The sequence below is a fragment of the Platalea leucorodia genome, assembly GCF_965183815.1.
Source record: "Platalea leucorodia genome assembly, chromosome: 4".
Lineage (NCBI taxonomy): Eukaryota > Metazoa > Chordata > Aves > Pelecaniformes > Threskiornithidae > Platalea > Platalea leucorodia.
In genome coordinates this window covers 57,351,778-57,362,558 of record NC_138826.1, presented here as the reverse complement: position 1 = coordinate 57,362,558, position 10,781 = coordinate 57,351,778, and the positions used below count along the sequence as shown (strand labels likewise).

Here is a 10,781-nt window from a genome sequence, read left to right as displayed (position 1 = left end):
AGGTCTGCACACACAGGTATTTAACATGACATGAAGCATAGAAGTAACACCAATGAACGCTGAATATATGTACCTAAGACTAGTTTTTCCATAATGATGCAGCTTTAAAAATTGTATCTCTTTTCAGACTTTGTACACATCTTTAGGATTATTTCTGAAATCTTTACTGGGCACCTGAGTACCTTTATCTCTATCTTCTTCAGTCTTGTTTATCATGAGCTGCTTAGTCACAAGCATTGCTCCGGTTATGAGGAGGAGTGCTGTGGGAATAGCATTATTTTCTCTGAAGCAGCAGTGGGAAGCTCGGACACCAGGTTGCCTCCTTTCATCACATCCTAGCATGCCCGCAGAAGTCCATGGTCAGCCCTGAAGGTCCTTTATTTTCTGTTAGCTTTGCAAAGCAACATGATGCATATTGACTGGAACAGCACTGATGGCTTGGCAGTGTAAGCATTTTTGGATTTTCTTCCTTTGTTAAAAGTCCAGATCCACCAGAACAATGTAGGGGCCCACAGCACTGAGACTTTAGATGCTTTCCACAGTTTTTCAGGTAAGCTTTAAGCCCGCTTGGGAGTTTGTGCAATCGCTGGACAGGGCATGTCTCTAAGGAAGCCAGGCTGGGTCACGGTCTTTGCTCTCCCTCTGTCTCAAAGTCCAAGGGTGTTCAGACAGGAGGGCTTTTTCTTGCTTGTTCGTTTTACCCGGGTTTCCTTCTTTTCCTGCCAGGTAACGTTTGCTGGGGTCTGGGCCCGAGCCCGGCCTTTCCTGGGTGAGCCGCCGCGGACGAACCGCCGCTCCGCCCGCCACGACGCCGACCCCGAAGGCCGCGGCCGCCCGGGGCCCTTAGCGGCCCCGCGGGGGAGTGAGCGCCCGCCAGCCCTTGCGGCGAGCCGGGCCGGGACCCGCCTCCGCGCCCGAGGGGGCGAGGCGAGGCGGGGCCGGGCCGGGCCCCGGGGCGGGCGGAGGCGCAGTGGCCGGCCGGCAGCAGCGGGGCTCGCCGCGGTCTGTGCGCTCTCCGAGGGGACGCGGGCGAGGTGCGTGGGCGCTGCGCGATGGCGGCTCCCGCTGCCGGGCGGGAGCGGGCGGTCCCCCTGCCCGCCTTCCCCCCCGCCGCCCTCCGGGCGCGAAACCCTCCGCGGGCAGCGGTGACGGGGGCGCGGGGCCGGGGCCGCGCCGCACGGAGCGGCGGGGTGTTTCCTCCGGGGGCGCCGGAGCCTGGCTCCCGGCGCGGGCGGCGGCCGGGTGTGGTGCAGGGCGGCGCGGGGGGTGGCCCGGTGCCCGCGGCGGTCGGCGGGGGCAGCTCCCGGCGGGGCCGGGGCCGTCCTGGGCCGCTGCTTTCCTATCGTGCGGGTCCGCCCGCCCGCCCGGTAAGAATGGGGCGAAACCAGCGTGCGGGCAGGCCGGGCGGCGCCGGTAGCGGCCTGGGCGAGGGAGCGGCGCCGGCGGCCGCGCTCTGCTGCTCTGGGACCTGCTTGTCTCGAAACAGTTTGTGGCGGGGCGCAGGGCCTCGCCGGGGGATCGGCGGTAGCGTAAGTGCGCGTTGGGCGCGCTTTGAAAAGTGGCGTTGTAACAAACAAGCAACCAAAGGCCGCCCCGTGCTAATGCTGCTGCTGACAGCTGCAGAGTCAGGCAGCGTGGAGGGGACCCTGAGCAGAGCTGTGCTCCCGCCGAGGGCGCAGCGGCTGGCCTATTCACCCATTAACCTTTTAAGACCCTTTACATGGGATCTATGCTTGTGCACGCACCAGGCCCGGATTCTGCATTTGCACCACAGAGGTGTTACGTTTGCAGATCAGGCTGTTTGTAGCCTGATCCCTTCAAGGCCTGTGCTGTTTTAGTACGTGGGGTTTATTTTGGCTTTTCTGCTGGTGTTAAAACTATGAATTTTTTGTTTTCGGTAAGGTTTTGAGCTTTCCTTTTCTTGACGGCAAGGCCTGGGCTTTGTGAGAGTTTGGAAAGGGCAACTCTACAAGTAGGGAAAATGGATAAACACGGTGTAGTTCCAGTGGGAAGCACACAGGGACACTGGTGAACAGTTTCTCATGACTTTGCATAGTTCTTGGATACATTTTCAGCATGGCTTTAAAATCCAGTAAGGAAAAACACTCTGAAGCCACCGATTTACTTTCTTTTTGTTGGTGAAACTATGCAGGTTCTGTAGAAACTGCTGAGAAAAGTCTGTGCTGAATTGCTGATTGTCTTGAGAACTGCTGTGCTGCGAAGTGAGAGGAAGGAAAGTTATACTGAATTTCTTGTAATCCCTAGACGCCAGTACTTGGCCTGGTGACCCAAGCACTGTTTTGGAAAGCACAAAAGAGGAAGTAAAATCCCATCACCACAGCCAGAGAGGTCCAGGCAAGGCTAGGTTTGTTTCACTGAGCAAACAGCAGCTCACCTCCCTCCTGCCCACCTCCCCACCAAGGTTGTGCCTTCGGAGCAATAGTCTTCTACTGCTCTCGTCTCATCCAGTTTCCCTTGTTTGGCTATAGCTGGCAGTGACTCCATGCTGAAAGCAAGATGAGAGATTGTTAGAGCTGTAATCAAGTTAATAATATTAACTTTTTTATTACTATTGTTAAAATGATATCCTAGGAAATAATGAAGTTAACTATAACAAAAAAATATGTTTATTTTGGTCTCGAGTGAAGCTAAGACATTAGACAGAATTCCTACTCAGTAAGTGCATGATTGAAGCACTTTGTGAAGCAAAAGCCTTGCTCTGTGCAGAGCACAAATTGAATGTGCAAGGGGACCTGCTTTTTGTTTTATGTGCATTCAGTCCTCATCACATTCTTAACTTTATGGTGTTGATAAAAGCTGCCGCCTCCATAGGATTGTGCGTTTGGTATGGTCTCATTGGAAGGAGAGTTCATTAGCTTAAACCTCCCATGATAAAAGCATTAATAGTTCTCTGCTTTTTGTCATTACAACTTAATCTTTGCCCATGAATCATGCTAAAAGCAATTTTTTAGAACAAGGTCTCAAAGGAGAAAAATGCGTGTTTAACTCGGTTTGATCACAAGTTATTGCTGGGTGGGAAGATACTGGTTAGTTTGAAAGCTGAAGTGCAATTATAATTATGTCATTTTACCAAAAAAAAAAAAAAAAGTTAGGCAATACTAATTTTCCTCTTTAAACACTATAGTATGTATAGTATGTCATCACACTCTTTCTATCCTGGTAACTGCTTAGGGAAATTCACTAGTTCAAATTAATTGATCTAAAATTGTGTTATTTCAAAAGTGTACTGATTTCTGTGACTAAATTTTGTTTCTGCAATTACATTAAATATTTTGGTGGTTTATATTTTGACAGTTTAATAAGCAGATATAATGGAAGTGAAATATTAAATGATAATATAATTCTCATCTTAAAGTATTACATTATGCAATTGTGAAAATAAACTGAGGAAAAATAATTTTGTTTGAAAATAAACTTTTCACAGTGGCAAAATTTTGCTGTCATTGCAGTGATGCTAAAAAAAAAAGGCTGTTCTGACAATCTTGTCAGAACTTTGGATTGCTATGATGTTAGCCTAACTTTAACATTTTTTAAAGGTCGTCAGTGAGAAGTGGAGAGATGGCTAAATTGACCCAGTTAATTGACAATGAAGTCTTCCGGGTTTATGCTACTTATGCAACTATTGTTCTTCTAAAAATGATGCTAATGAGTCTTATAACAGCATACTTCAGAATTACAAGAAAGGTAAGAAATTGGGAATACTGTCCGGTAGAATAGATCGAAATTTGTATTGAAATACAGAGATATCATGGGTGTTTCTTTTCTTTTCAGCTTTCAAATACTGGTGCTGTTGTTTTTCTTCCTCCTCTCTCCTCTCATGATATTCTGAGTTTGGTGTGCTGGTGCTTTGTTGGTCTCAAATGGACGACGTCTTTAACCTAATTATGAGATAATTATGAGATTGTGTCTTAGACTTGCATTTGACTTACTCTACCCTTCTAAAACATTATATTTAAATAAGAGTTTTTAATAACAGTAATTTCCACTGTCTTCTGCAGAAAGCTGGTGTCCAGGGTACCCAATTTATAAAGCAAATAAAATGTGATGTGGAGCCATGTTACATGAATAACCAACTAGTAGGGTCAGAAGAGGGGATGTGATGTGGATTTTTATGCATCTATAACCCTTTCATCCAGTAATTCTAAAGCTCTTTACATTCCCTAATTGTTTTAGCCTTCCCATTGCAGGTAGGTCATGATCTAAAAAAAAAAAATTAATCTTTTTCTAGAGTGAGAGTCAGGTTGAAAATTTACGTGGATTGGAGTGTAAGCTAGATGAGTATATGAAAGGTCCACTGAGGTTTGCTAAATAATGCAGAAGCTGCATCTAGCTGAGGAGAGAGTGCTCATGGGAAGCATCGTGTTGTGTTTGCCCTGTTCTTGGTCTTCTCTCGGCATCTGCTTATGGCCACTGTTGATAACGCTTGGTCCTGGACTGGAAGAGCCCTGAGTTTGCCCCATATGGCTATTCTTGGGAGATCTGCTTCTGCAAGATGGTGTGTGCTTCAAGGATTTTGCTGCAGTCCTTTAGTTGAAGTGCTGCTTTTTGTTCCTGCTGGGTGCAAGAGAACCCAGCTGAACTGTTCTGTTCTTCATGAAGTCCTAATAGCACAGCATTTGAGCTACTGCTGGTTTATGATAGCTCTCTAGGTCTTTGGCACAGCTGAAGATTGAGTATAGTAGACCATACAGCCTGTCTGTATGTTCAAAATAGGACCCAGATGTCTGTGTCATAACCCTACTTCCTTTTGCTCTTGTGGAAGCACGTCAGCTGTACTGGTCCTGTATGTGTATCCCATGGAGTCCTGTATTAATGCTCATACTGTGTTATGATCCATATGTATGTAGGTGACAATAGGGCCTTCATTGATTTGGGGTACTTGGTTTTCTTATGAGGGACAGTAATATTACAAACAGACAAATTAGTAAAGTCATTTTTATTTCTTATTTAATATAAAAAAGTCTTTAAAATGTTAAGAAAAAATGGAGGAAAGCAGTTAGTGGAGTAGGTAAAGTGTTGCTGATGCTGATACTGTTAATGTGCCTCCAGAATTTTTAGGCCAAGAATACTTGACAGAAAGGGATCAAGGCTGCCTCAGAAAGCAGTCATGTAGCTCTCCTAAAATCAAAAGCTTTTCTTGACTTAAGCCTGCATGGCCTGAATGGTCCACAGAATGCGTTACCACCTGTCAGCAAGGAGAGATCTACTGCAGTCTGCACTAACAGAATTAAATGTTGTTCTCAAATAGTGTCTTACAGTATTTGGAGGTAATAATGGGTCATATAAGTGGAAAAATTTGTACCTAAGAGGAAGGGGAGAAACTTACTTGGTCATAAATGAGGATGGGATGAGTCTCTTGGATGCTATTGTTGTGTAGTCTTCTGAAGAAGGAAGGGATCCAAAAGGGCTTTCAGGTAATTTGTCAAGAATAGTGAAAGAGAGACTGAGGCAGTACAGACAGTAGTTCTACCTTCCACATCCTTATGCTCCTTCAGCCCACTGGCATTACTTCAGGCTGAGTATCAGTCATCTGCCATGCTTGTCCATCTTGCAAGAAGGTTTTATCTACATGCATATATTACATTAAATTAATTTGTCAGCACGCAAGCTACATACAGGCTAGGCTCAAGAAAACAGTAATGCAGTGAACAATATAGTATTCCCTGTGCATTTAGCCTCAGGTAAGTTATGTGAGGTTATAGAAGCATTAGTATAGCAAGCTGCCTTGACTAGAAGAAAGATTCTGGCTTCTAATGTCTCTTGTGTATTTATGTTTGAAATAGGCATTTGTCAACCCAGAAGATACAGCATCATTTGGTAAAGGTGAAAGTGCTAAAAAATTTCTGCGGACTGATCCAGATGTCGAACGTGTACGCAGGTAATGCATAGGAGTCTTATTATTTTAAATAGCAGAATATTTTAAATTATTTTAAATAAAATATTAAAATAATAAAAAATTATTTTAAATAGCAGAATAATACTAAATCAAGGAATTAATTTCACCCCATTCTCTTTGGCAAGCCTGTGTGTGTTTTGCTTTATGTAATAATCTTATACATTAATTTGTCTAAATGAATAAACCATTCCACATTCAAATGGTCAGCATGCGTACCAAAAATAAGAAGTCATTGTCTGGTTATAGTAGCTAACTGTTAGACAGTACCCTGTATGCATGGGGAAAGTGGTGAGAAGATTGTGAAATATGACCGTAAGTTGATTTAACATGAAGCAGTGTACATTAAGTGTAAATCAGCTTTCTATATAATTTGAACACCAGTTGTAATAGTAGCATCTTTTCCTAAAGCGTAAAGAAAATAACAGGGAGAAGAGGAGTAAAACTATGTTAAAGTCGTGGAACTCCAGAGTTGTAACGGGGGCTTTAATCTGGCAAATCGTAGTGAGTGGGAGTCAAAGCCAGTGCTCTTTTTGCTGGATTGAATTGAGGTTACTCAGTGACGTGTCAATTGTACAGGAAAGTTGACCAGCCTTCTGGAAGAATGCTATTAATAGCATGGCAGTGTGCAACCTGTGGTGTATGCATTTTGTTTTGCAAGATTCATGCCAGAATGTAAGCTGTATTTCAGTGGGCTAAATGTTGCAGCTTATTTAATTTTATTTAGCTGATGGCAAAATTTTCAGTTACCAAAATCATAACTTTAGAAATGCTGTTTGGTACACCTGTGCTAACAAGGAAAGCTTTAATGGAATGCTTTCTGTATCATTGTTCCTTAGTGAAGCTAACAGTTTATTTGCTATATATATTTTTGTACCAAAAACTTGAATGTGAATGAACTCTTCTCATTTAAACCACCATTAGGGAAGCTCTTGAAAATAAGTATCAGCTCTGATTTCAGAACAGTGCGTCCTTGCAAACGTAGATGACTGTGGTTCCATGAAGGCTAGTCTGTTTCTGTATGTCTCTTCTGGATTAAATCTCAGAAAGAAGAGCCTGATCTCAGTGGGCTGTAAAGATGCTCTGAACTTTCCTTTTGTCCCCCTGAGTGGTTCAGGGAGTTGTTAGTTGTTTAATTTGCTGGTCATTGTATAAAAATGGGCACTTTTTGGTGAGGAGTAATTCCTTTCTATTTGTAAATTCTAAGAGGACACCTAAGTCAATACTAACTTTATGACTGGGTGCCCTTTTAACTCAAATTGTTACGTTAGAGAAATGGCAACTACCTCACAGAGTCACTTACACAGATTAGATTTTTAAAACACTGTATTATCAAATCCTGTGTTGCTGTTTTGCAGAGTTGTTCAGACTTGCCCAGACCTAGTAAGTCAGCTTGGTTCTAGTTACTCCTTTGGTGTTGCAGCATCCGTTTTTTCATCCCAGTAATGGTTCCTAATGGAAGTTTACGATATTTTCTTTTTGCACTGGTTTTGGCTGGGGTAGAGTTAATTTTCATCACAGTAGCTAGTGTGGGGCTATGTTTTGGATTTGTGCTGGAAACAGTGTTGATAATACAGGGATGTTTTCATTATTGCTGAGCAGTGCTTACACAGGGTCATAGTCTTTTCTGCTTCTCACACTGCCCCTCCAGCGAGTAGGCTGGGGGTGCACAAGAGGTTGGGAGGGACACAGCTGGGACAGCTGACCCCAACTGACCAAAGGGATGTTCCATACCATATGACGTCATGCTCAGCAATAAAAAGCTGGGGGAAGAAGGAGGAAGGGGGGGACATTCGGAGTGATGGTGTTTGTCTTCCCAACTAACCATTACATGTGATGGAGCCCTACTTTCCTGGAGATGGCTGAACACCTGCCTGCCCATGGGAAGTAGTGAATGAATTCCTTGTTTTGCTTTGCTTGCATGCACAGCTTTTGCTTAACCTATTAAACTGTCTTTATCTCAGCCCACGAGTTTTCTCACTTTTACTCTTCCGATTCTCTCCCCCATCCCACCGGGGGGGAGTGAGCCAGCGACTGTGTGGTGCTTAGTTGCCAGCTGGGGTTAAACCATGACACTTCAGCAAGCTTCATGGCAACAGATAATGCCACATAAATATAGCATGGCTTCTCTTCTATATAAGTGACTAGAATTTGTTCTGTTTATGGTTATAGAAAAGACATTACTTTCTTCAGTGTACTTTTGGGGGAAAAAAAAAAAGCTGGAGGATTTGTTTCGTTGTAATGATAAATGAGTTCAGAAAGCAGCTGCAAAACAGCACCATGTTCTGATTCTAGTTGGCTCTGAAATTTGACATAATTAGTAAGGCTTAGAGGTTGTTTCAATCAGTAAATTTGGCTGAAAGTATAATTTATCTAAAGAGGTAAAGGGAGCAGGGAAGGTTTAGGAAGAGGTGTGAAAAATACTTCAAGATATGGAGTTCAGTCTCAACACATTTTTAGTAAATTATATTATGGTTTCAAAATTTCAAACATTTTTCAGCTATTTTAGTGCTTAGTAGTGAAGAAAATGAACCAAAAGCATAACTGTCACACCTGTTAGATGCTCAAAAATAACATTCTTCAAGATGATTGAACTTTATGAAGATTTGATAGAATGTTTCATATATAGGATATTTCATATTTTCTTTATGGAAACTACAAACTGAGTTTATGGGATTGGAATAGACCATCTGGGCCATGAAGTCTAGTAGTTGTGGTCAGTCATATGGTTAACTGATGTTCAGTTGAGAGAGGCTACAAGAAAATTCCAGTTATCTGTCTTCTTCCATGCCTTCCCTTGCATTCTTGCACACCCAGGTGCACTCATATACCTTATGTAAGTTCCTAATACTACCAGGATCCTGGGGAAAAACTAAGACCTTTCAAACAGAAGATCAGAAGCTTAAAAATGTAGGGTGCAGCAAGAGAGACCAGAGCAATGTCAGGTGAACGTGCCAAAATTATTTCAGTAGCTGAATCAAGTTCCCAGTGCAGAGGAACCCAGCAGTTGTGTTAGGGCCTTAACAGTAGCATGATCTGAAGATGCTGAAAAATAACGATGCTTGAAGTGGTTTATTCAACAAAATGTAACACTGTAAACCAACTTTGCTTCTTTCCCCAGAGGCCACCTGAATGACCTTGAAAATATTGTTCCATTTCTCGGCATTGGACTGCTGTATGCTCTTAGTGGCCCTGACCTGTACACAGCCTTGCTGCATTTCAGGATCTTTGCTGGGGCTAGGATCGCTCACACTTTTGCGTACTTGATCCCTCTTCCCCAGCCCAGCAGAGGTTTGTCTTGGGTAGTTGGGTATGCAGTGACCATCTCGATGGCATACAAAGTACTGAAGACGGCATTGTACCTGTAGCAGAGTCGTAGCTTCTGTGTACCATTTGACATTCCACGCAAAGTTTCCAGCAGTGTATGTTGATGTCTTGAATGAGCCAGCATGAATTTTCCACGGTGACTGGAATTCATTTTTTAACAGAGGCTTTTCATTCCTGTTCAGAAATATTTCTTTTTTGGAGGAAAAAAAAAATCCTTCTGCCTGTATTCCATATTCATGGGCTGCATTGCCAAAATGTTAGATTGAATGTTCCCTTTGCGATTTGTCAAGTGCTTACGATTCTAAACGTGCGATGATGCTGTATTGATAGCATGTGTGGTAATTTTCTACAGATGCACTATTTTTGGCTGTAGCTCTGAAGTCTAAATCAATAAAGACAAGAGGAAAAAAAAGCGTGTTTGTATTTTTGTTTTCATTTTGACTCTTCTCGCTGCAGCCAGCAAATAGCATGTCACTATGTATCTGGAAGAGATTCCAATCATACAGTTCTTTGAAGAATGCTTACCTTAATAATAAGATATAACCAGTAATGCTAGGGTTGTTGTAAAAAATCTTTGATGAAATTGTTGCTAGTATAATCCACTTTGGGATTAAAAAACGCAAACCATTGCAGCTCCATTTCTCTCAGTTGAATAGATTAAAAGAAAAAGGTATTTGGGCTAGACTCTGTTTAGTGACACAGGTGAAAATTTGAAGTAATTCTTTTTGTTGAAGTTACTCCAGACATAGGTTTTGTGACTGAATAAGGTGTAGACTCTTTGTAGAACTGTTTTTTTAAATTATGTTTTAATTAATTCAGCATAAAATGAGTGACACTTTCAAATGTATATATCTAGTAATTCAGATGTGAATATATAATTAGTTTGCATGTTGTACTGTCATAAAGATGTTGCTGATAGAAAATTTTGCTCTTTGCTTATATCTTTCTATGATGTGTTAGTTTGAAATATTTTCTTTAAAGACTTTTCTGGTCCTTTTTGTTTTGTTTCTTAGGTTTTGTAGCTGTGGCTTAAATAATAGCACAGGATTTCAAGAAAAAAGGAAAAGGACCCAGAAGAGTCTTTATATCCCGTGCGCTGGTCATTGATAAGTTTTAAATGGCAGAAGCGAGACTGCATGTATTTGGTTTACTTTCCTACCCCAGAAGCTGTGCTGCTGAGGGATAGCCCAGAGAGGAGCTGGAGAGTTCTCTCTGCTGCCTTCGTATGCCAAAGGCTTGGCTTTTCTTTTCTTTTTGCGTGCGACAAGTGGATGTAGTACCGCAAGGCATATCACAGGAGGGCCTACCTATCTACCCACAGTTGCGAGATGAACCCAGTGGATGTCCGTGCAGAGTTACGTTAGTCTGTAACTGAAGAGGGTAGCAGGAGGAGTCAGGAAGGGTACAGACAGACTGCTTTAAGTCCTTTAAGAAGAACGGAGATTTTTATTGCAATTGAAAGATAGTGTTTAAGTCATGTCTACTAAACAAGAGAAGGGTGGGAGTTGAAATCAAGAGATTAACATTGATTTATCAGAAA

The 10,781-nt window shown here is 42.6% G+C and overlaps 1 protein-coding gene across 1 annotated transcript; it reads left to right on the top strand.

Moving 5' to 3' along the window:
• Positions 1–952: 952 nt before the first annotated feature.
• MGST1 (microsomal glutathione S-transferase 1) lies at positions 953–9,626 on the top strand. Its single transcript, XM_082310621.1, has 4 exons — positions 953–1,034; positions 3,558–3,705; positions 5,805–5,899; positions 9,036–9,626. Exons 2-4 carry the CDS (start codon positions 3,580–3,582, stop codon positions 9,280–9,282), a joined length of 468 nt encoding a protein of 155 aa, XP_082166747.1. The 5' UTR covers positions 953–1,034; positions 3,558–3,579; the 3' UTR covers positions 9,283–9,626.
• The last annotated feature ends 1,155 nt before the right edge of the window (positions 9,627–10,781 follow it).

What these genes read in the sequence shown, in the direction of transcription:
- MGST1 (XM_082310621.1), top strand. Translation starts at nt 3,580, where the DNA reads ATGGCTAAATTGACCCAGTTAATTGACAATGAAGTCTTCCGGGTTTAT. An exon ending in ACTTCAGAATTACAAGAAAG is followed by an intron (nt 3,706 to 5,804) that starts GTAAGAAATTGG and finishes TGTTTGAAATAG; the next exon opens with GCATTTGTCAACCCAGAAGA. An exon ending in GATGTCGAACGTGTACGCAG is followed by an intron (nt 5,900 to 9,035) that starts GTAATGCATAGG and finishes TTCTTTCCCCAG; the next exon opens with AGGCCACCTGAATGACCTTG.